This window comes from Rhamphochromis sp. 'chilingali' (assembly GCF_963969265.1).
Source record: "Rhamphochromis sp. 'chilingali' genome assembly, chromosome: 13".
Taxonomy (NCBI): Eukaryota; Metazoa; Chordata; class Actinopteri; order Cichliformes; family Cichlidae; genus Rhamphochromis; species Rhamphochromis sp. 'chilingali'.
The window spans coordinates 18,070,432-18,096,548 of NC_137940.1; the positions used below are offsets into that span (position 1 = coordinate 18,070,432).

Sequence of the window (26,117 nt, forward strand, 5' to 3'; positions counted from 1 at the left end):
TGTCATCTAGGGCTGGGCGATATGGCCTAAAATCCATATCGCGGTATAATTTGAAGCACGTGCGGTAACGATATATATCACGATATATTCTTTTATTCTGTATAATGTATTTTCAACACTATAAGGCACACTTAAAATCCTTTAATTTTCTCAAAAATCGAGAGAGTGCCTTATGTATGAATTCTGGTTGTGCTTACTGACCTTGAACCGATTTGGGCGTGCAGAAATCTGTTAAAAAATGTTTTAGTACAACTTTGGTAAGCCGCACTGCTTAATGGATTGTCAGAGCATTACGGCTGCCGTAGTGAGGAGCTTCGCGGAGTAATCTGGGTCCAAAACTCCGTCAACTTCAGGTCCCAAAGTCAAACGAACACTGAGAGTTAAAAACAGTCTAAATTCTTTCATCTTTAATAAAATCATCAGCGTTGCTGCTTTACCAGGTGTAACAATTAAGTTTAACATCCATGCATCCATGAAAACAGAATTTATTAAATTTAACGGAGTTAGAAGTTAACAGGAAGTTAGCTCGCTAGTTTCCACCTAAACATTTCATACCATGTTCTGACAGAGATTTTTGAAACTAATTCAAACGTACAGCTCTGCTATTACTTCCAACATAAATGAAGACAGAAAACTAAACAGCAGTGACGTTTGCAGGGTTACTGAAGTTGGACTACCTGGTATATAATGTTGTGCTACATGATTGCTAGCGACACAGCTATGTTAGCATAACATTAGCACAGTGAAGCTGGAGGATGAACGCCAACGTGTTTTCCACTCGATAAAAGTTAACGTGAGGGATTCTGGTGGTTAGGGACAAATGCAATCGCATATCAGGATACTATACACGGGCCAAACTTCAGTCAGGAGAACAACTAAGATTTTTCATCCACAATACAAGGTTAGTTATTAATATACTGCAACAACATGGGAATAGAGCAGCTGCGAGAGAATTCAACATTAAGGAATCAATGTTACGAAAGTGGAGGAAGCGCAATTTTTGGCTTTCCCCATATTTCAAAAGTACTTCATCTCTTTGCTATGACTGCCGCCTGGCATAATTTGCAGACGATAATGGTTGTAGCCGCTGCGATGCTTTCTCTCTGGGTCTACAGGTTCTCTCTGGCCCTGCAGGTTCTCTCTCAGTCTACAGGTTCTCTGTGAGTCCACAGGTTCTCTCTGCAGGTTCTCTCTGCCTCTAGAGGTTCTCTCTGATTCTACAGGTTCTCTGTGAGTCCACAGGTTCTCTCTGCGGGTTGTCTCTGGCCCTGCAGGTTCTCTCTGCCCCTACAGGTTCTCTCTGGCCCTGCAGGTTCTCTCTCAGTCTACAGGTTCTCTGTGAGTCTACAGGTTCTCTCTGCAGGTTCTCTCTGCCCCTACAGGTTCTCTCTGATTCTACAGGTTCTCTCTGCGGGTTGTCTCTGGCCCTGCAGGTTCTCTCTGCAGGTTCTCTCTGGGTCTACAGGTTCTCTGTGAGCCTGCAGGTTTGTGCTTGCTGCAGATATGTCGGACCGAGGCGTTGCTCTGTAATGAGGAGGAGCAGCAGAGAGGAAGGCTGGGAGAGTGAGGGTGGGCGAATGAGGCAGTATAATAACAGTGAGCCTCTATTGTGTGAAACAGAGGGCTGATTGTTCCTGAGCTGTGACTGGAACCACACACTGACGCGCACTGGGAACACTGGGAACACTGGGAACACTGGGTTATTATTGATTCTACACCTCTATAGATTTCCTCTGAGCTCTAAAGTCTGATTAATTCTTTATTTAAATAAAAGAAAACTGGTCAGCTGAGCAGTGAATGTCGTGATGCATTCAGTTTTACCTGCTGAGGTTTAAAAAGCCCTCTGCACACAGAGCGACCTCCTGTTTTACTGAGTGTGTGCAGAAACACACGCTTCTCTTACACTAAAAAACTATTTTACAGCTTCCCTGGAAATCAAAGCGAGCCATCAGGAGGTGATCAGATAAACAGGAGTTTCACAGTTCGAGCTTCTCAGGATAAATACATCACATGATCACAGAAAGGCAAAACTGAGCCAAACCTGAAATCCCCATTTAACCACAAACTCCACATGCAGGAGATCCCAAACATGCAGGATCACAGCAGAACTCAGTGAGCGAGTCTATGAAGACAGATGTCTCACTTTAAGAACTGAACCAGGAGCAGCCCTTCAGACCAACCGGCGGAGCAACATGTTCTCAGGGCAGAGTGGCGTGTTCAGGTGGAGCACAGGATTTATTCAGGTGTGTTTTACAGACAGGCTGATGTGAACCTGAACTCTGACCTGGAGCATCATCACTGACTGGACTGGATTAACAGTTAAAGTTTGTGGTGTACATTGTGTGAGGCTGCAGGTAACTATTAAAGCCCAAGGAACGCACATGACTACCTGTGGGCACCAGGTGGGACATTCACAGATGGCTCTAAAATCAGGAAACCTGCTTTCCTCTGTTGAAAACAAAGATTATTCTCTGACACTGATGGCTGTCGGGGGAACTGGGCTCCACCGACCTCTGACCCTGTTGTGTGTCACGTTCAGCATCATTCTGCCCCTGAACCCGTCTCAGGGCCCTGAAACAGTGAGACGAACGAGGAGACGCTTCACTCTGATCAGAGACCTGAGGTACGAATCAGCACAGAGCCAAAGATAACGGTCCAGGCTGAGGTCAGAGGTCAGATATAATCCCACAGGGTGATGATTTTACAAATATTCACACACAGAATTACGAAGCAGAGACATGCTGAGCAATAACCGGACAATAAAACACAAAAACATCCAATCAGAGGCCATGACACGTTGATAAACAGGATGTTACATCACAGGGAGTTTTCCCTTCCTGTTCTGTTCTTCTCAACACAAACACACACACACGGTGCTGCTCTGTGTGTGTGTAACACCTCAAACACTCGGCTGTAGAAATCAATCCTTTCATTGATTATCAGCTGATCAACTGAAATCAAAAAACAGGAAAAGGAACTGATGAATGACCAGCTGATGATGTCATGATGAAGTTGCTCAGAGGACAAGATCAGCTGTGATCATGATGTCAGCAATCACGATGTTGTCCTGCAGCCAGTGAAGGCAGAGACGGACTCCAACAACCCAGCACACACCCTAAAACCAGAACTAGAACCCTGAAACCAGATCATGCACCAAATACACCAGCATCACCTTAAAACCAGAACCAGGACCCTGAAACCAGAGCCAGGACCATAAAACCAGGACCAGGATAGCAAACCTAGACCTTCAAAACCTCAGAGATCCACTAACATCAGAAGCTCGAGTCAAATCAAATCACTTTTATTGTCACATCACATGTGCAGGTACGCTGGTACGGTACATGCGAGTGAAATTCTTGTGTGCGAGCTTCACAGCAACAGAGGTGTGTAAAAATACAATAACATAAGAGAAGTCCTGCTGTCCCTCACACTAATTTACTCTGACTCCAGTCTGGATCCCCTCAGACCCCTTGTGTGAATCCAGACCCTCAGAGACTCGAACCTGTGGCGGGGTCGGACCCGCGGACTGTGCGCGGCTCCGCGGCAGGAGGAGCCGCTTCCTGCGGGACTCTGAGAGACTGTTTAAGTAAAGTCTGAAGGACTGGGAGCGCCTTACCTGCGACCCGGTTCTGCCTGCCTCCTGCTCCGTGTTCCGGTCTCTGTGCTCGGTTCAGTCCGGTAAGTAGTGCGCGCGGCTCTCAGTGCGCCGGGAGGAGAAACTCTGAGCAGCTACGGTAAGCTACACGCGACCACTGCGGGTACAACCTCTGCTCACTTTCACAATAAAAGTCCCAAGGAAGTACAGCTTCCGGTCAGACTGTGTCTCCAGATCCACTTGCTGGCATTGATCCGTAAGTTCTCCAGATCATCAGTAAAGGTTCATGTTCATGTCTTCGTTCTTTTTAAACGTGCTTTAAGGCGTTTGCATTAAAAACCTGAGCAAAGTACAGCTGTTCTCACCTGCTCTGTTTAAACCTGTTATTATTATTATCATTATTATTCTGATTGTTTCTTATTATTAATTTCTTTATTTCTTAAAAATCGTTTAAATGTTCACTAATACATATAAAAAAGACAACAAAAGTAGTCAGGAACAATGCACATATTCATATAGCTATGTATTGCAAGAAGGTCAACTCTCAGTTCTCTCCAGCGCAGCTTTGATTTATGATCATCAGGAAAATGATTAAACTGCACATGCTCAGTTCATTCCACTTCTGATCATACAGAATTAACATGTTCGTGCTTCTGTAATGTAAAAGAAAACTGTGATATCATCTTTATGCATTTGTGATTTAAGAAAAAGCTCCTAAAATATAAAGAAGATGTTAAAGCTGTAAAATGAAGTTAATCAGGAGTTTTATCACAGACCCCTTCATGCTGGCCTCGGGCTTCAGTCGCTCAACAGCCTTTCTGCTATTTAACTGTAAAACGTGAGATGAGCAGGTAAATAAACCACTTGCATTAATTAGGTTTCACAGTTGCTCTGTGGGTTTCATGGCTTCATGTACACTCGTCTGCAGGTAAGTCAGTCACTTCACAACATGAGGGAGTTGTCCCGTGGGCGCTCAGAGGTCCTCGTGGACACTGTGTCCTGTCCTCTCAGCACTAAGGAGCTGGACAGCGGTGGAGTTTCCTCCTTGCTGCCCAAACAACAATCTGAGCAGAGCAGACAGGAAACAGGAAGTGCCTGAGACAATACAGCGCTGAGAGGATCCGGAGCCCAGCTGCATTTTTCTGCCTCTAAAGGAGGATGCAGTCCTCATGAAGCTTTCCTCATCAAGGCAGGAAGAGCGCGCTCAGCAGCACTCAAACAAAACCACACAGGAGGTCACCGGGCTGCACACGCCCTCTGACAGCAGGAGACCACACATACATGCACAGACACAGTGTAAGGAAGAGGACTCCCTTACTACATTTATTTATATTATCTGTATAGCACTTCAGAGCACACCTTTCACTTCATTAAAAGCACATTTTCAAGCACTTTATTTAGCATTGCACTTTAAGCATGGATTTGCACAGTAAAACATTTGCACACAAGAAGTTTAAATATTTATTGACTATTTATTGGGAATTTTAAAATCAGTTGGTAGGCTTGTTTCAGATCCTGCACAGCTGCTCCTCATCAAGGAATGTGGTGGTTGTCTGTCAGGAGAGAAGAAAGGTGACTGAGATTGAGATTAAGGTTTACCAGTAAGGAAAACTAATGCAAATGTGTGTGTGTGTGTGTGTGAGAGAGAGAGAGAAATCTAGGAATAAAAGTGGCGCAAATAGGTGTTTGTACGATAGTGATTACTCCCCTTTCTTGCCTGTGTCCTCTTCAAGGTGTTTGGGCAAATGTTTCCCTGGGGGTCCAGACACCATTTAAAGATTCCGGGAGAGACCATGGGTTAAGCGAGTGTGGTGAATCTTTTTGTGCTTGGGTTTTTATAATATTGAGTTTGGTGTAAAATTAAAGTGTGAAATATTTATTAATATAAAAATGTGAAATGTATTTATGCATTTATTTATTCAAACTGGTATATTGTATACTGTGGTGGAAGGTTGGGATTTAAGAATTTACCTGAGAGTGGAAGAATGGTTTAGTCTGTGACAGCTGAACATATTTAAGGCTGCCGGTTGTCATTAGAGGGTTAATTGTGCTGTGAAGAAGCTCGATTAGTGAATTGTTGTAAGGAGAGCTGTATGGCAAATAAATACTTTCTGTTCCACTACACTTCCCTCACTGTGTTTCCAGCCACTAAGGGCCGCCCTGTTATATATACACACACACACACACACACACACACACACACACACACACACACACACACACACACACCCCCTACCTCTCCTGGGTTACCTGCATCGCCCCCGGCAGGCTTCATGAATCAGAAGACGCTTCATCTTTGCCACGGCCACCAGGTTGGACTGATTCAGGTCGAAGGTCACCGCTGAATCAGTACTGTACCGCTGTAAGCTGAACATGTGCCACCTCCTGCAGTAACTTTAACTGTGATATTTTTAAAATCCCCACCGTGATCAGCCTCAGGTCGTCTCACCTGTCTCCTAGTGTGTTCTGGAGGGTTACCTCTACACCCCATAAAAGGATTTAAACACACTGATTCTGAACAGGAAGTTGTTCAGGTGGAGGCACTGCTTCACCTGAGCAGGGTTCCAGGTGAGCTGAGTCTTCATAACGTACCTGTAAATGTGACGGCAGGAAAGAGGTGTGTCCCTCTGGGGTCACCTGGATGAAGTGTGGGAGTTGAGCCTAGACAGAAGGAGGATGAAGAGCTTCAGTTCTTCTCATCAGAGGAGCTGTCCAGCTTCATTCCACCTGTTTGCACCAAAGACGAGCTGCAGAGACACCTCAGGCAGTGACTGTCTGTGGATTTGTGTCTGTGCCTCACTCACACACCTTAATGGGAAGCAGCTGGGCCAGAGATTTGGGCACACACTCTGCAGCTCAGACTGAGTCCACTCGGGGGCGCTGCAGCCTCACGCAGACAGAAGAAAACTGACACGGTTTCTTCCGTCTGTGCTGAGATTACCGAAGGGAAGTGTGAGGTTCAGACTTGGTGTTTCCTGCTCTGAACACAATCTTTGGTTTTCTGGATGATCGGAGGTAAGCGGACACTTTCAGCTTCCTGCAGACTCACTAACAAAAACCCAAACATGAGGTCTGACACAGACAGAGGCAGCTTGTTGTTGTCCTCGTCCTCACATCTTTAATTAATGGAATAAACACAGGGATCAGATTATTTTTTTTACATTTATAGTATATTCCAGGATGTAGGCACCGGTTGCAGGTTCGAGCCCCGGCTTGGACAGTCGTTGTGTCCTTGGGCAAGACACTTCACCTACCGCCTACTGGTGTTGGCCAGAGGGGCCGATGGTGCGATATGGCAACCTCGCTTCTGTCAGTCTGCCCCAGCTGTGGCTACACCTGTAGCTGCCTCCACCAGTGTGTGAATGTGAGAGTGAATGAATAGTGGAATTGTAAAGCACTTTGAAGGTCTCGAAAAGCACTATATAAATGCAATCCATTATTATTATTATTATTATTATTATTATTATTGTTGCTGTGATAACAAAAACCAACAATAGCATGATTTGAAAGAGCACTGAGACAAAGAAAGCTTGAATCAGGCAGAAAGGTGAGAGGTGTGCTGGTGGCTCAGGGTGTCATGTTGAGGAGAGCCAGGATGAAGGTCAAGGTCAAAGTCAAATTTATTTATATAGCACATTTCAAACAGCTGATGCTGCACAAAGTGCTTAACAATATAAAAATGGTATTAAAAAGCAACAATATAATACAATAATAACAGTAAAAAAACAATAATAGGACAGTAAAAGAATTAAAACAATAACTAAACTAATACAAATAAGGCCAAAATGCTTGGGTCATAGTGTGTTAAAAGCCAGGGCATAGAAATGTGTCTTTAGTAATGATTTAAATTGCTCAAGTGTTTGTGCAGATCTGATATTTAAGGGGAGACTATTCCAAAGTCTGGAACCTGCCACAGAGAAGGATCTATCACCACAGGATTTGAGGTTAGTCCGTGGGATGGACAGCATTAGTTTTGAGCTAGACCTCGTGGTTTTTCCTGGAGCATAGGCAGAGAGGAGCTCAAACAGGTAAGGAGGGGCTCGGGCATTAAGTGACTTAAAAACAAAAAGTAGAAGTTTAAATTGGATCCTGTAGGAGACAGGAAGCCAGTGTAAAGAAGCTAAAACTGGGGTTATATGCTCTCTCCGTTTGGTACCAGTTAGCAGGCGACCAGCTGCATTTTGAACCATCTGAAGACGATGGATGGTGGCCTGATCTAGACCATAATACAATGAATTGCAGTAGTCTAATCTGCAAGTAAGAAAAAGGTGAATAACACGCTCAAAGACGTTAGCCAGAAGGTATGGCTTTACCTTGGCTAGCTGTCTTAACTGAAAAAAACAGGACTGAACTCACCTGCTTAGTCAATTTAAAAGAACCATCAATGTAGACACCGAGGTTTTTTACATGTGTTTTACAATACGAGGAAAGGGTGCCCAGAGTGCACTGGTCAACGCCCTGTAGAGGTTTTCTGGCCTCTGTGAGGAGAAACCTAACTAACTGATGAGGTAATTTATGTTATGTGGGAATGCCTCGGGATCAGCAGAGATTTCTGGAACTGCCTCTGCGACCCGACACTAGAAAAAAAAAAAAAAAGAAAAAAAAAAAGAGGCTGGTTGCAACTTTTCCATCAGCTGCCATTGTAAGAACATAGAAATTTGTAAAGATGGACTTGCAGTGAGCTGAAACATGTTCGCTCATCATCTGTTGACGTAGATCATGTGATCACACATCTTACTTCACGGCTAGACTACTGCAATTCCCTCTATGCTGGCCTAGATCGTTCCTGTCTACATCGCCTTCAACTGGTGCAGAACGCTGCCGCTCGCCTGTTGACCGGTTCAAAAAAAAGAGACCACATCACTCCGGTTCTCTGCTCTCTCCACTGGCTCCCAGTTGCCTTTAGGATTGATTTTAAAATCTTATTGCTGGCTTTTAAGGTTTTAAATGGCACTGCACCTTCTTACCTGTCAGAACTCCTTAGTACTTATCGCCCCAGGAGATCTTTGAGGTCAGCCGACCTGATGCTTTTAGATGTTCCCAGGTATAAATTAAAGACAAAGGGAGAGAGGGCGTTTGCTGTGGCTGCACCCAGACTGTGGAACAGTTTACCTCCTCACGTCAGACTCTCCAAAAGCCTAGAAACTTTTAAAACCGCTCTTAAAACTCACCTCTTTTCATTGGCTTTTAGAAAGGTTTAATTTATTTGTTTTATATATTTTTATTTTATTTTTTTATCAGCGAGGTGTTATTACGAAATTGTGTTCTATTGTATTTTATCTGTATTTACTGTACAGCACTTTGGTCAGCCTTGGTTGTTTTTAAATGTGCTCTATAAATAAACTTGACTTGACTTGACTTGACACTGACTCACACACTGCAGAGCTGATTTAATGTGGTTTTATTGCTCAGGTTAAACATCCAGGAAAACAAATCTGAGAACCTGCAGAAGATTCATGTGGCTTCTGTCCCACACAGATTACAGACTTTAAATATTCAGCACAGAGCCCTGACAAAATCAACACATCATTACTATTATTATTTACACTCTGAACATCTACCAGGACACAGCGACCCTCTCAGAACCGTGGTTATAGTTTGGTTACTTTTTTACCCACATGATGAAAACAGAGCTTTCACCTTTCTGATCAACTCTTACAGACATCGCACAGTTGTTCGGTTAGAAACTCTCTATGAGTGGGGTAAATATTTAGAAATCCACACCCACCTGAACCAAACCCCTACCCGACCAGGAAGTGGATGTTGTTAGGAGGCTAACACTGATTGTCATTAGCTTCTAAACAGACTGCAGGAAGTAGATTCACAGACGAGTTTCTGCTGCACGCTCTTTGTCTCACTGCAACACAAATACAATTCAAGGAAAGATTAGATGAAACTCCAGCCACCTTCAATGTGAGCAGAGGCCATCGCGGAACACCTGGAAACAGCTGTGAGGGCGGTCTCATGTTTGTAGCTGCCATGAAACAGATTCCGTCTGATTACTGTGAGCTGACAGAAGGTTTTCAGAAAGTTGTGAAAAGGTTTGTGAGATCCAGCAAAGCGAGCGCAGCTGCATTCAGAAAGGTGTCCAGCATGAGTTTACCTGATCAAACAAACCAACAAACAGTAAACCAGACAGAGTCCGCCATCTTTACGGCTCCTCGTCGTCACTCTGCTGCGTCTTCTCCTCGCTCAAGCAGCTCTCATCGATGTTCTCCAGAGAGTCAGCTCGCTGCACCGTCAGCTCTGACACGCTGATGCACGGCAGCGTGTTCTGCTCTGGGAACATCCATGGCTTCAGGCCCGGGTTGTGTTTCCTCTTCCACTCCGGGTACTTTACAGAAGCCTTGTAGATCTTCCTCATAGCCTAAGATGACCAAAATGAGATGGGACAGAAACACATTCAGATGGGTCAGAGACACGTTCAGGACACGTTCAGATGGGACAGAGACACAGCCTGATGGGACAGAGACACAGCCTGATGGGAATAGAGGTCGTTTACCTTTGGAGCTACAAACTGGGACACCCTGTTCACCACCCACTTTGGTAAAGAACCTGCAGACAGAGACAATGGTGCCGAGGGTCAGGCTGAGTCAGTTCAGTTTAAACATGAAGCACAGATCGAGTTTACAGAGAGAACATTTGTACATAACACACACACACACACACACACACACACACACACACACTGTATTTGGCCAGTAGAAGAGGTACTGTATTTAGTACTTCTTCCACTAGCCACAGGTCTCACCTCTGGGGTCCACCTGAGTCAGGTAGTAGAGGGTGGAGCTGGTGGCTCCGTTGGACTGGATCAGGTACCCCGTGAGCAGAGAGACGGCTCGGACGTAGTCCTTCTTTGGAGGATATTTCTGAGGTGGACAAAGGAGCAGTGAGTGATTGACTGCACTGTCCACTTGGCAGATATAACCTCACACATCACACCTCAGTGTGCATCTGTATACTGATGATACTGTGCTCTATTCTCTGGAGTGGTATTTACAATTAAAACTTTCACCTACTGATCTGAAGTCTGTGATTGATTGTGCAACCATGAATCTGCTGGGGTCTGACTGGGTCCTAGTGATAAAGCTCCCCTATGGAGTCTGCTCTTCTAATAAAATGTTTTTGTGTCTTTATGCTCCATATGTCACTAAATGAGTATAAAACCCACCAAGTCACAGTCAGAGCAGTGAAATACTGACCGGGTGTTTGACCGAGTAGTTGATGATCATGTAGTCGTTGCCGAGTGGAAGCCAAGATCTCATCGTCACAAAGTCTCTGTTTTTCAGCGGGCTCGGGCATTTCCCTTCAAACAGAACACAAACACATCCACAAAGGTTCAGACAGAATCAGATATTTGGCAACTAAAAACCAGCTAACCCTTTTGGACCAGCACAGACTCCGGCTCAACCTAACCTCAGTTTGATCTGAATTAAGAAGCAGAAAGTTAGAGGCCGCCCAGGTCCTTTAGACCTGAGTCTATTAGATAGATATGATACAAACCACTGCAGCGCAGTACCTGTAATACCTACAGCATGTTCTAATCGCTCTAATAGGATATTATGGTCGACAGTATCGAACGCTGCACTGAGGTCTAGCACTGCTATGCAGATGATACCGAGCTCTATCTGTCCATGAAGCCAGATAACACACGGCAATTAGTTAAACTGCAGGAATGTCTTAACCTCCTAAGACCCAAACTCTTCCACAGCATGCATTTTTAATTTCTCTTTGATATTTGGGCATATTGGGACCTGATGAATGTAAAAACAAAGTATTGCCTGATTTTTTTTTTTTTAAACCTGATTTTTGGGGTGGTTGGCCCGGAAAAGGCCCAACCACAAAAATGAGATCCACATGAGGATATTCATTTAAAATTTCAATAGAACAGTGGCAGTATGTCCTCATAAGTGGATATCAGGCCCATGTAGAGCAAAATTTTGTATTTCGGTCTAGACAACCCAAAATGTGATGTCCACATATGTGGACGCCAGGTCCTAGGGGGTTAAAGACATAAAGACCTGGATGGCCACTAACTTTCTGCTTCTTAATTCAGATCAAACTGAGGTTATTGTACTCGACCCCGAAAAGCCTAGAAATATGGTATCTAACCAGATTCTTACTCTGGATGGCATTACCTTGGCCTCCAGTAACACTGTGAGCAACCTTGGAGTCATTTTTGACCAGGACATGTCCTTCAATGCACATATTAAACAAATATGTAAGACTGCTTTCTCTCATTTGTGCAACATCTCTAAAGTTAGAAATATCCTGTCTCAGAGTGACGCTGAAAAACTAGTTCATGCATTTATTACTTCCAGGCTGGACGACTGTAATTCATTATTATCAGGAAGTCCTAAAAACTCCCTGAAAAGCCTGACAGACACAGTCTCTACTTTTAAGATTAGGCTTCAAACTTTCCTTAGTTATGCTGCAACAGGTGTAGGCTGCTGGGGGAGTCCCACGATGCACTGCGTTTCTTCTTCACTCACTATGTGTTAACAGTCCTCTCTGCGCTGAATCATACCTGTTATTAACCTCTGTCTCTCTTCCACAACATGTCTTTATCCTGTCTTCCTTCTCTCACCCCAACCAATCACAGCAGATGGCCCCGCCCCTCCCTGAGCCTGGTTCTGCCGGAGGTTTCTTCCTGTTAAAAGGGAGTTTTAACAGGAAGTGCTTGCTCATAGGGGTCATATGATTGTTGGGTTTTTCTCTGTATGTATTACTGTAGGGTCTACCTTACAATATAAAGCAACTTGAGGCGACTGTTCTTGTGATTTGGTGCTATATAAATAAAATTTAATTGAAATTGAATCAAATCTTTATTATTATTTATGTATTTATTTATCAGCAGCCACGGCGTAGCCACAGCGGGCTGGGGTGATGTGCCCACAGGCTCTGCCGGGAGCCAGCTGCGCCATAGCGGGCCGAGCCCAGGCCCAGAGGCCCAAGATCCCCCCCGTCCCCCCGGAAAAGGCCCAACCGGTTAGAGTATCTTTTATACCTGTCATTTGAGTGTCATGTTAAACCACATCACTGGGTCTCCCTACTTCCACAACATCGATTGCTACTTCCTCTTGTTCCCTTAGGTCTTTGTCCACCATTCACCTTATTGTTCCCTCTGCCTGTCTCACCATTCTGGTGCTGTGCTGAGGTGTTTTATGGCATGTATTACATCACCGCTCAGTAAAGGAACTAACAGGAGTAATATCCCACGTCTGCATTGACCGTCAGCCTGCCGATGTCATACGTATCGATCATGTTGGTGTCCCACTTCTTCCGGTAGCTGGTGTCATGGAGGACGTCGTACAATGTCTCTGCTGTCACGTCCTTACAGACTATCCTCATCTGAAGCACAGAAAGAGAGAGGGAGAGAGTCAGGCAGAGGTTAGGACCAATCACGCTCAACTCTAACCACCAGTTTCCATGATGGTGTACTGTGACATTTAGATGTGCCATGGGATTTTATTACTTGAACTCTGCAACTGCATGAAATGTTAGAAACATACATATGTTGGGATTGTAGGAGGAAGACGGGGAACTCAGAGGGAACCCACAGTGATGACTCCTAAGAAAAAAAGTTCATGAATTTGAGTCACCTGGTGTCCAGGTTTTCCCTGGTAGTGCTATCTTTAAGGGGAGGGTGTGATGACCCAGGAAACAGCAGGTGTGCTGTGTTCTACAGGAGCTGATTGGAGTGCTGCATGAGCTACATCCACACTGAGTTTCTTCAGTGGAACAGCCTGTCTTGGAGATTCTTTACACCCTTCAGTGCTTCCCAGCACAGGATTATCCCATACTCACAGGAGCACGCTGCTCATGATGAAGAAGGGAGGTCTAGCTCAGCTATTGAGGAAGCAAATATAATACAATCTTATTCCCTTGCCACCAATATTCATGGCTAATGTGCAGTCTGAGGAGTAAATGAACTGCATTTGAATGTCACACATTTATGTGACTTCAGGGATACATGTCTAATTGCATTCACAGAGACTCACAGATCTTTTAGCTGATAAACTTCTTAAACTGTTTAAACTTGATTTTAAACCTGTGGGTTAAATTTTAGACTCTTTAACTAACAGGTCTCCATGTGTGAGAGTCAGCATCTGTTTTTCTAATCAGCTGAATTCTTCTATTGGGTCACCACAGGGATGTTGTCTCTCTCCGCTACCATATATTTTATACACTAATGATTGTCGTAGTACACAGGCTAACAGGCATTGTAAGCCTCCTCCATGGTGAAGAGTACAGGGAGTGCAGAATTGTTAGGCAAGTTGTATTTTTGAGGAATAATTTTATTATTGAACAACAACCATGTTCTCAATGAACCCAAAAAACTCATTAATATCAAAGCTGAATGTTTTTGGAAGTAGTTTTTAGTTTTAGCTATTTTAGAGGGATATCTGTGTGTGCAGGTGACTATTACTGTGCATAATTATTAGGCAACTTAACAAAAAACAAATATATACCCATTTCAATTATTTATTTTTACCAGTGAAACCAATATAACATCTCCACATTCACAAATATACATTTCTGACATTCAAAAACAAATCAGCGACCAATATAGCCACCTTTCTTTGCAAGGACACTCAAAAGCCTGCCATCCATGGATTCTGTCAGTGTTTTGATCTGTTCACCATCAACATTGCGTGCAGCAGCCTCCCAGACACTGTTCAGAGAGGTGTACTGTTTTCCCTCCTTGTAAATCTCACATTTGATGATGGACCACAGGTTCTCAATGGGGTTCAGATCAGGTGAACAAGGAGGCCATGTCATTAGTTTTTCTTCTTTTATACCCTTTCTTGCCAGCCACGCTGTGGGGTACTGCTGTTTTATTTATCTGTATAATGGTCTATGTTCTGATTCTTTAGTTATCCTATTTTGAATATTATATTCTATGTTTCAGTTTATTCTGGTTTAGGGTTTTGTTCTCAGGTTTTGCATTCTTGTGTTTAATGTAGGTTTAGTTCAGTGTCAGTGTCAGTGTCTTCCAGAAACTGGCAGTAGGACTGGGAGTTGAGCTTGACTCCATCCTCAACCCGAAAAGGCCCCACAAGCTCATCTTTGATGATACCAGCCCAAACCAGTACTCCACCTCCACCTTGCTGGCGTCTGAGTCGGACTGGAGCTCTCTGCCCTTTACCAATCCAGCCACGGGCCCATCCATCTGGCCCATCAAGACTCACTCTCATTTCATCAGTCCATAAAACCTTAGAAAAACCAGTCTTGAGATATTTCTTGGCCCAGTCTTGACGTTTCAGCTTGTGTGTCTTGTTCAGTGGTGGTCGTCTTTCAGCCTTTCTTACCTTGGCCATGTCTCTGAGTATTGCACACCTTGTGCTTTTGGGCACTCCAGTGATGTTGCAGCTCTGAAATATGGCCAAACTGGTGGCAAGTGGCATCTTGGCAGCTGCACGCTTGACTTTTCTCAGTTCATGGGCAGTTATTTTGCGCCTTGGTTTTTCCACACGCTTCTTGCGACCCTGTTGACTATTTTGAATGAAACGCTTGATTGTTCGATGATCACGCTTCAGAAGCTTTGCAATTTTGAGACTGCTGCATCCCTCTGCAAGATATCTCACTATTTGTGACTTTTCTGAGCCTGTCAAGTCCTTTTGACCCATTTTGCCAAAGGAAAGGACGTTGCCTAATAATTATGCACACCTGATATAGGGTGTTGATGTCATTAGACCACACCCCTTCTCATTACAGAGATGCACATCACCTAATATGCTTAATTGGTAGTAGGCTTTTGAGCCTATACAGCTTGGAGTAGGACAACATGCATGAAGAGGATGATGTGGACAAAATACTCATTTGCCTAATAATTCTGCACTCCCTGTATTCCCATGGGCTGCCTCCCCATCTTGCCCTGACAGTAGTAAAGGGTGCAGCCATTGATGGTGGTGGATATTCTGTATTTGGGGGGGGTGTTCTTGATAAGCCTCTGTCCTTTGAATCAACTTGTGCTGTTACAACAAAAAAGTTCCAACAATAATTGGACTTTTTCCTGAGGTTGAGAGTTTTTAACATTTCATTTGAAATGACCATTTATTAAAAAAAAAAAAGAAAAAAAAAAGAGGGTTTTTTTTAGTACCATTGCTTGGCTACAGTAATCTGTCCTTGACCAACCAGACTTGGTAACCTGGTTAGTAAGATTTCAGGGAGGTCTCAGGTCCAGTTTCTGGACAGGTGCTGAGGAAGGAAACATCTGTCATGTCTGAGAGGATGGTCTGAACATCCTCTCTTCAGGTCGTTGGTATAAAGTGCCTGCAGTGACGAGACCACAGAGTGTCTTTTATACCTGCTGCTGATATGATGGTTATTAAAGCTAACCTATAAGTGTTGTTGCCATCACTATTGCACTTTGTTACTGATAAAACTTGGGCTGTTCTTTAATTTTTTAAATGTTTGTGTTGTTTGATGTGTGGACATGTTTCCCATTGGGGACAATAAAGTTACCAATTAGTAGTCTGACAAACTGTCTTAAGACAATTGGCAAACGATTTTCTGCAGCTTAATGCAGACGAAACTGTTTCATTAAGCCCCAAATTAGACAACATCCTGGTTCTTTCTCATTGATGGTGAAAGATGCTGCTCAAAATCTTGATTTTTGATCTTTGACTTTTGATGCTCACATGAAGTCTGTGACCCACTCTTGCTTTTCCACTTAAGAAATATCAATCAGAGCTCCCTGACCTGCTGTCCATCTACACCAAGCAGTGCAAGTCCAAAGCTAGGAAGATTATGATGGACCTCTCCCATCCCAACAATGGACTCTTCTCACTGTTGAGGTCTGAACCAGGTGTAGGACTAGACTCTCCCACACATCACCACACGCACCACCACACATTTCCTATAATCCCATAATTCCTAGAATTTATAATCTTTATAATCTCTTCTGCTATTTGCACAGTCTTTACTGTAAATTCCTAAGTTAATTTGTAAATTTTGTAGTAAACTGTAAATATTGTAAAACTTTTCTTCTGTCATTTAATGGTCGGGCATTGTACAGCTACAAGCATTTCACACCCATGTCATACTGTGTATGGTTGTGTGTGTGTGACAAATAAAATTTGAATTTGAATTTGAAATATCACTAAACTCAGAACTGCTGTCTCCATAAATGAATTAGAGAGGCTTGTTCATGCCTTCATCTCCTCCCGCTTAAAATATTTTGATGCTCCTTTCTCCCGTCTGTCAAAGACTTCTATAAATTACCTACAAGCTGTTGAAAATGCTGCAGTAACACTTTTAAATCACTCAGAAATTCTCACTTCATTGTTAAAATCTTTGCACTGGTTTCCAGTTTGGTTCGGATACCAGTTTAAACTCTTACTTTGACTGCCTTACAAGGAGAGAGCCCAACTTATATCATCCTTATAAGATCCTTAGATCTACAGATCGTGGTCTTCTGGTAATTCCACAGAGCTGTTTGAAAACTAGAGGGGATCATGCTGTCTAAATCTCAGCTCCAAAACTGTGGAACAGTTCATCTCCCCCTCTGTGCACCAGTGGCTCTGTGGCTGAAAACATCTATTCAGGCACACATTTGGATAATAATCTTGTGTAATATGTTGTTATTTTTAATATCCCTGAAAAACACTTTGTAATAGATTCTTGTCTTAAAAAGTGCTCACACACACGCACGCACGCACGCACACACATGGAATACTTGACAGATACATTTAAATAACTAAGATTTTATATTTTATGATTTCAGTTTCACAGTGTCACAACTGCAGTGTTGGGGCGGTGCAAGAGAAACCCTTCAGTTTCTTTTGCGGTTTATGTGACGTCACAGTTTTCTGGTTCTGGCTGATAATAGTTTGATTCCTGTGTTTTCTGAATAAAAGAACCAGCGGCTTCCATTTAGTTTTATTCAAATGGCGCCAAATCCCAACAGTGCTGTGTGCTGTAAGGCCAACATCTTAGAATAATCCGCCTCATTCAGAGCTCTCGTGTGGTTTTCTGTTGGGTCTTTTCAGGATAAACCAAAGTGACCTGTTAGCAGAGGAGACACCTGATCAAGTGTTGCTCAGAGGCATCTCAGCAGCTAACCTGAGCAGCTTCACTTTCTCTGCTCTGACCTTATCAGGTGTTCTCAGGTTTCAGTGCTTTAGCATCCGGTTTTATCTCTTTGAACTCTTTCAGGCTCAGACCATCTTCAAACTCGGACATCAGTCATCCTAAAGGGAGCTCCACAAGGATCCATCTCAGGTCCTCTGCTCTTTTATAGTTAGACATTTAACATCTGCTCCATTTCTACTGTGATGACACAAAAGATCATCTTCAGCTTCCTTATTTCAGCAGCTTCACCAACTCAGACCGAGGTTTCTAACAAAGCTCAGCTCAGGTTAGAAGATTTCATCGTTCCCACAAAATCTCCAAAAAAACTAATCACGTGTTCTTATCTAACAGTCGACCAATATTATCAGCCCAAGACTTTATTCCTAGCACAGGGACAGAAACTTCATCTGTTAGTGAGGATAATCCCTGATAATCTGAAGGCTGTGATTGGCTCTGATTCTCTGTAATAACCAGACTGCAGTCGTCTCCATTCTCCTCCATGAGGTTACCTGCTGTATTGAGTTTTTAAGTCCATCAGGGTCGTATTTGCAGTTCTGGTGTTTTGTTGGACCTGATGAGTTTCTGCATCACGTGTGAGGCAAACAGAGCTACAGTGGGGCAAAAAAGTATTTAGTCAGCCACCGATTGTGCAAGTTCCCCCACCTAAAATGATGACAGAGGTCAGTAATTTGCACCAGAGGTACACTTCAACTGTGAGAGACAGAATGTGAAAAAAAAAAATAAAATCCACGAATCCACATGGTAGGATTTGTAAAGAATTTATTCGTAAATCAGGGTGGAAAATAAGTATTTGGTCAATAACAAAAATACAACTCAATACTTTGTAACATAACCTTTGTTGGCAATAACAGAGGTCAAACGTTTACTATAGGTCTTTACCAGGTTTGCACACACAGTAGCTGGTATTTTGGCCCATTCCTCCATGCAGATCTTCTCGAGAGCAGTGATGTTTTGGGGCTGTCGCCGAGCAACACGGACTTTCAACTCCCGCCACAGATTTTCTATGGGGTTGAGGTCTGGAGACTGGCTAGGCCACTCCAGGACTTTCAAATGCTTCTTACGGAGCCACTCCTTTGTTGCCCGGGCGGTGTGTTTTGGATCATTGTCATGTTGGAAGACCCAGCCTCGTTTCATCTTCAAAGTTCTCACTGATGGAAGGAGGTTTTGGCTCAAAATCTCACGATACATGGCCCCATTCATTCTGTCCTTAACACGGATCAGTCGTCCTGTCCCCTTGGCAGAAAAACAGCCCCATAGCATGATGTTTCCACCCCCATGCTTCACAGTAGGTATGGTGTTCTTGGGATGCAACTCAGTATTCTTCGTCCTCCAAACACGACGAGTTGAGTTTATACCAAAAGGTTCTACTTTGGTTTCATCTGACCACATGACATTCTCCCAATCCTCTGCTGTATCATCCATGTGCTCTCTGGCAAACTTCAGACGGGCCTGGACATGCACTGGCTTCAGCAGCGGAACACGTCTGGCACTGCGGGATTTGATTCCCTGCCGTTGTAGTGTGTTACTGATGGTGACCTTTGTTACTTTGGTCCCAGCTCTCTGCAGGTCATTCACCAGGTCCCCCCGTGTGGTTCTGGGATCTTTGCTCACCGTTCTCATGATCATTTTGACCCCACGGGATGAGATCTTGCGTGGAGCCCCAGATCGAGATTATCAGTGGTCTTGTATGTCTTCCATTTTCTGATGATTGCTCCCACAGTTGATTTTTTCACACCAAGCTGCTTGCCTATTGTAGATTCACTCTTCCCAGTCTGGTGCAGGTCTACAATACTTTTCCTGGTGTCCTTCGAAAGCTCTTTGGTCTTGGCCATGGCGGAGTTTGGAGTCTGACTGTTTGAGGCTGTGGACAGGTCTCTTTTATACAGATGATGAGTTCAAACAGGTGCCATTCATACAGGTAACGAGTGGGGGACAGAAAAGCTTCTTACAGAAGACGTTACAGGTCTGTGAGAGCCAGAGATTTTCCTTGTTTGAGGTGACCAAATACTTATTTTCCACCCTAATTTACAAATAAATTCTTTACAAATCCTACCATGTGGATTCATGGATTTTTTTTTCACATTCTGTCTCTCACAGTTGAAGTGTACCTCTGGTGCAAATTATTGACCTCTGTCATCATTTTAAGTGGGGGAACTTGCACAATCGGTGGCTGACTAAATACTTTTTTGCCCCACTGTACAAGAGATCACCAGCTAATCCAGATCAGCTCCTCTGTCTGCCTGAAACAAACTGAACCATCTGAACATTAATCAGACAGACAACTGCCGCCTCCCCCTGTGAATGATTATGTGGAGCAGGTTATTATTAACGTGGAGCTGACCGTTCTTGTGGACCACAGGAAGTTTCTCTGTACCATTTCCAGCTCTGCTGCTTTGGTCACTGTTTGCATCGTTGTTGCAGCGCAGCCTGAACGATGACAAACCAAAGTGTTCATGTAAAATATTCTCAGCCAGGAAACACCAGACTGTAATTTCCCCCTGTAGGCATGGAGAGATCTGAGCTCCAGATTTCCACCTGTCAGAGTTTCACAGTGGTCATGTGAGATGGTTTGTTACTGTAGGACGTCACTTTTTTCCACTGCTGTAATCGTGCTGGAGCCGGGGTCATTGATATGGTGATGGCAAGCGCTGTAAACTCTCCGTGTAACTCAATCAGCGAGACTCCGCTCGCCGTTAATCATTCATAAAGTCCCGAGCGCCGAGGCATTGTGTCTGTCACTCAGTCCGTCTCTCCTGCAGGAAACCTTTCAGCTCACTCAGGAGCTGAGCCAGGGTCTGTAGTTCTACTCACTGCCTTGCTTCACAGCACGTTGGAGACGACGAGCAGAGGTTCATTTACTTCAGATAAAATAAAGACACCACGATTACAAAGACCTACAAGTTCCCCCCGAGGTCGTGCACACGTCCCCTCCCCCTTGAGGTCATCCACACGTCCCCCTCCACCCATCATCTCCAGCTTTCATCAGCAGGGCGAGGTCATTTATGGTGCTGGAGAGTTTCATTTACTCTTTACAGCCTTCAGCAGCAAGAGATGTGACTCGCAAACGGCAGAGACTCCACAGCCAGTCACATAAGATGACAGAAATCAGCTGAACAGGTAAAACAGCTCTGTCAGTGCCCAGAATTACCACAGCGCCCTTCAGCTGGTGATAACAGGAGTATCACCCCCCCCAACCCCCACATAGATGGGCTTCTGCAGGTCAGACGTGAGGAAGCAGCCCGTGTTTTTGACTGGGCCATGCAGAAAGCTTACATGGAACCATTAACCAGTAACCAGTAAGCATGTCCGTGTTTGAATCCACGTGTGCTAGGAAGACAAATCAGACTGCAGGACAATGTTTTTAATCTCGGTTTTGTGGTTTTCACATGACGGGAAGCTGTGACTTAGGTAAATCAGCAGGTGATCATGTGACCTGTTTGGTCGCTGGCTCCATCAGCAGCTCTGAATTAGTCATGAGGCAGAAGAAGAAGAAATGCCTCGCTGCTTTCCAAAGAGTTTATAAATTATTTACACACAGGAATCATCATCATCACCTCACCATCACCTCTGTGTACTTAGAACAGAGACACTCCTCCTCGCACTCACACTTCCTCCCGTCTGCTCAGAGACTTTCTGTAATTGGGCCTGGGTCACCAGAGAAAAGACGTGAGAGAGAATCACCCAAAGAAGTCCCTTGAATTCACCAAATACCAGCTAAGCGTGTCATCTTGCTGATGTCTTGACTCAGATGCCAGAGGACACCTTTGGTGTAAACAAGACACCAGCAGCGCTAACAAAACACACCAATTACCTGGTCAGGTAACTGGCAAGACTCAGAACTGGAGTTACAGCCAACGACCAATGACTGTGTCACATTTTAACCACAAGCAAACTTTAAAATGTCTTCAGCTCAGTGAGGTCCATTAACAAGAACTTTCCAATCTTCTTATCCAGGTCATGGCCAGGCTGGAGCCTATCACAGAGGTGGGAAACACCTGGATGGGCTGGCAGCTCATCACAGGGCTAACCCAGAGAGAAAGACAACGGTCACACTCACATTCACTAGTAGGTCTACTTAACTAACTTAGAGTCACCAGGTAACTTCACATGAAGGTATTTGGAGTGAGCCTTAATGCTGAATGCTCACTTCACTTCTCTTCCTTAGGTGTGGAAATGCTGGTGTGCACATCCACCTGCACAACACCTGGCTCATTTATCACCATCCATAAGTGTCCTGCAGATTCGCTACAACACTTCCAGCAGCTGAACACGAAACAACAAGACTGTATGCATATTCATCAGATTTACTCTCATTTTTAAGTTACAAGAACATTTTTTATTAAATAACCTTTGTATGTTTTGTGTTCTAATGTACAGCCACATGTGTTGTTTAACCACAGCCAGTCACAGTGCAATGGTAGGGATGGACAAGAGGAGTGAGATGACTGTAAGTACTACAGGAAGGAATGATGGCGGATTCAGGAAACTGAAACAATGAAAGAGGTTATAAATAGATGCAATATGGTGCAAATCTAAAAAGCTTTTGATCAAGAAATACACTTAACTGTTACAGATATTAATTTGATCGAGTCTAGATGGCCCGACCAAGTGATATACGCAGCCTTTAACACCTATTGTGGCAGAGTACTTAATCACAGGACAATACCGGCTCAGGTTATTGAGATCATTCAGGACTTCTGGGGGGTATGTTATAACACTTCAAAGGAGAACTTGATAAGTGCGCACAGCCCAAAATAATCAGTGTCCCCATTGGGTGCTGGCGTATGTATAACTGGGGGTGATTTCAGATTAGATCACAAGATGGACTGCTCAACAGGTAAAGAGTAGCAGGTGACCAAGTGCCACATGACTGGGAGCGGCCGGCCCAGGTTCCAGTGTGATGCACGGCCCTTTGCTGCTGTCAGCTCTGTTCAAGGAGTTACCCACATTCAGTTTCGGTAATACTTTTCTCAAGTGGACCAAAATCATATCCAGTGACCCACCCGTCAGGGGTGCCCTCTTTCACCTGTTTGCCCTTGTTCTCAGGAAGAATCTCCTTCTCCAGCAAGCTATCCGACTTTCCCTCTGCAGAAATCCTCAAATTTAGAGTCGCTCTGACTGAAGCCGAGAGCTTTGGTTTCACTCGTCACTGTCCCCATGCTGCATTAGCTGCTCTAGCCTGAGGTAGGGATTCAAACCTTCAGTGGGTTGCTGTAACATCAGAGTTCTGTACCACCCACCCTCACAGAAGTGACTGAGCAAAGCTTTAACCTCCTTCACACTTTTCGCCTTTAACTTCATGGAAAATGTTCTTTGTGTATTTGAAAATGAACCTTCAGGTGTGACTGCATCCATCAGAGTGATCCAGCTGCACACCATGGATCTGGATTCAAAACCGATTCAGTCGTCCTTTATTCATATAGCACCAAATCACAGCAACAGTTGCCCAGAGAAGCTTCATGTTGTAAAAAAACAGACCCTACAAAGGAGCTTCTTGCTGAGGAACCTCTGACTTTCCTCAGCACCAGTTTGCGGCTGCGAGTGGGTTAACAGGCTGAAAGATGAAGCTTACTCCGAGGATCGAAAGAGCCTGTTAGAAACTGTAAAAATACTTAAACATGAACAAACGCTCAAGTTTGTTTCAAGTCTTAAAGCACCAAACAAAACTGCACACACTCCATAAAGTGAATGTAGGCAGTCTGGGGGCCCACTGCAGCGTCCAGGACCCAGAGTACTGTGATCCGCCCCTGTTCTCACATCAAACAGTGGCTCCCAAGATCTGATTGGTCGTCAATAAGCTGAAACTGGCTGAGCAGGTTCGGGAGGAGAGCTGGTTAAATGTTTGCAGAGCTGCTGAGGTACCTGCCTCCAGGTACAGGTGACACCTGTCAGGTGGGCAGCATCACACATGAACCGTAACAGGAGTTCTGATGAAGCAGGCCTGTTAACCCTTCTGTTACCCACAATGCACCTGGACCTCTGACAGCTGGCACTTTAATGAGGCTGACGCCCTGTGACAGGTGTAGATTTCACCTGTTTGTACCAAAGTAACACAGATTCACAGGTTGCACCACTTCCAGGAACTTTCAGGTGTTTACACTGAGCAACTTCCTGTTTCCACCTTAAAGATAAATCAGTAAAAGTCATCAATCGATTGATCAGTGATCAGATTTCACCGATCATTCGATTGATTGATGGATGTGTTTCTGTGTTTACAGTCCAAGTACCTCATTTACTCCAGTAGCTTCAGCATCAAATCTTTGTGAATCACCATGGTGACCTCAAACTCCAAAATAAAACAACCAATCAAACTTTCTGAAGAGATGATGACACATGATCAAACCCTGTAGTTAGTGACTAACGGACTAACCAACCCACCGACTAACTGACCGTCTGCGCTAGCCCGTGCAGTTCTCAGAGGAAACTTTCACCATAATGTTTCCAGAGTAACTCTGGGATGAAGTAATGGAGTAAATGTACTCAGTTACTTTGAGTATTGCTTTTATTGTGAAGGAGCGCGGTCTTTTCGCAGTAAAAGCGTCAGCGGTGACGCGGCTCACCTTGAGCTTCTGCACGGTGCTGCTGTCCTCCTCGCGCCCCCACACCGTCACCCCTCCCTTGCTGTAGCGGCTGGTCCAGCCCTCCGTGCTCAGGCACTGCTCTCTGAACGAACAGAAGTCCGAGTCGTCCGGGATTTGCACCGGCATCTCCGATCAGCTGCCCACCGACCTTTGCACCTCACTGCGCCTGCGCGCCGCCCTCACACCACTAACAGGTAGCTGCTGTCCCGGCGGGGGGATGTGAGCGGCAGCGGCTGATGATGCCGCTTTTATCTGCTCCAGCACACAGATAGGACGGAGAGAAAGAGGTCCCACTCTGCTGCTCAAACACTACAATACCCACAAGGCTCGGCGAGGGCGGGGCCTATTGAGCACCTGCTGGACAGGTGAAGGCACAGTTGAAGTAGTCCAGGTGGAAGGTTCACCAATGAGATGGAGGACAGAAACACCAACAGGAGATGCACAAATACGACTTTTACACGGACACAAAGACACAGAGAAGCTATAAACCAACAAAAAGAGGTAAACACACAAACACACACACATTTGGAGATTTCACCCCGCCATCCGATGGGTGTGGCGGGGTGAAATCTCAATGGTAACTAAGATGTGATTGTCTGTGTGTCTTCCTCCTCCTGCCTGCGAGGAGCTGCAGGAATCAGAGCGGAGGGAGTCATCTGTCTTCGCGCATCACCTTTGAGGCCCTGCAGCGTGCTGCCTTCACGTTCCTTTGGAAATGTGAGCTTCCCCGGCCGCAGAGAGCTACCTGAATCTCTCTAATCTGAGCTCTAGATTAGCTTTAGATTAAAAACACAAGTCAGCGTTTCCGCCTGTCACCTGGTACAGCAGATAGACAGTGAGACGGTGTAGTTTGGTTGAAAGAAAATAGTTCCTACATAAAACTGTTTGCCCTGACCCCCTGATGGAGCTGCTGAGGTTTCAGTATTTATTTTTGGGAGTCAGCTCCATCACGCTGAAGTAAAGGCAGGCATCTCCCGAAAGGTGGAGAGACAGAGGGCTGAAATATGTCTGAGCGCTTCCTTTAATGCTGACTGTTTGATTTCCAGAGGCTCTTGAAGGCATCGATAACTGATACCTGTTCTCCAGGTGAAGCAGTGGGCGGAGCAAAGTGTGTGCGTGTGAGTCAGATCAGGTGTTATTTTCCATCATGTAACTGAGTCTGTAATGAAGGTCAGAGAGGAGGAGGAAGAGGAGGAGTAAAGTGTGATGAAGGTCAGAGTGTCATGTTCAGGTACTGCCTGATCTGTCAGTGAAACAGATTACCTGGATAAGTGAGTGTGATGTGATGTGAGTGTGCCCCCTGCTGACAGTGCACTGAAACCTGCAGGACTCGGCTCCAACCTTTAACTTCTGCACTTTGATTTTCCAGTTCAGGGGTCATTTCCACTGTAACGAACTCAGTGCTGGACTGTCTCTGAAAATGCTTCTTTTGGGTTTGCTGTGGTTTCTCCAGCTGTTTCCAGCTGCTGTGCTTTGTGCTGTACAAACTAAAGCTGCGTGTGATCTCATGTGGTGCTGTCTGTTCAGAGCAGCGTGCTGCATACGTGCACAAGCTTGGCAGATGATGCAAGTTTATTTTAAAACGATGAGACCCAAATTTCATCCATCCATCTTCTTCCGCTTATCTGGGTCACGGGGACGCTGCCAGATCGCCACCTCCTCCAGCTTCTCTGGGGGAACGCCAAGGCATTCCCAGGCTAGCCGACAGATACAATCTCTCCAGCGTGTCCTGGTCTGCCCCGGGGCCTCGCTGGGGACCACCCAAATTTCATTAGCAATTAAAACCATTCATGTACTTTCAACAGCATCAGGTCTCCTTCTTAACACCAATAAATGTGAATTAA

General features: G+C 44.7%; 2 protein-coding genes across 2 annotated transcripts in view; both read right to left on the minus strand.

The window, feature by feature from the left end:
- arap3 (ArfGAP with RhoGAP domain, ankyrin repeat and PH domain 3) overlaps positions 1–3,757 on the minus strand; it is a 30,188-nt gene extending 26,431 nt beyond the window's left edge. Inside the window, exon 1 of the mRNA XM_080900921.1 lies at positions 3,617–3,757. The gene's annotated coding sequence lies outside the window, so the exon portion shown is untranslated. The remainder of the gene's footprint in view (positions 1–3,616) is intronic.
- Positions 3,758–8,318: 4,561 nt separating this feature from the next.
- Positions 8,319–24,514, minus strand: stard15 (StAR-related lipid transfer (START) domain containing 15). The gene is made up of 6 exons (XM_080901222.1): positions 24,253–24,514; positions 12,799–12,946; positions 10,798–10,901; positions 10,347–10,464; positions 10,098–10,150; positions 8,319–9,962 (listed from the first exon to the last, which is right to left on the minus strand). The coding sequence occupies exons 1-6, from the start codon at positions 24,397–24,399 to the stop codon at positions 9,747–9,749; spliced, it is 786 nt and encodes a 261-aa protein (XP_080757348.1). The 5' UTR covers positions 24,400–24,514; the 3' UTR covers positions 8,319–9,746.
- Between the last annotated feature and the right edge of the window lie 1,603 nt (positions 24,515–26,117).

Bases quoted from the DNA above. Each gene is read 5' to 3' on its own strand.
- stard15 (XM_080901222.1), bottom strand. From the start codon at position 24,399: ATGCCGGTGCAAATCCCGGACGACTCGGACTTCTGTTCGTTCAGAGAG. The intron at 12,947-24,252 runs GTGAGCCGCGTC...TCTGTGCTTCAG, and splicing joins GCACCGTGCAGAAGCTCAAG to ATGAGGATAGTCTGTAAGGA. The intron at 9,963-10,097 runs GTAAACGACCTC...TGGTCATCTTAG, and splicing joins CCCAGTTTGTAGCTCCAAAG to GCTATGAGGAAGATCTACAA.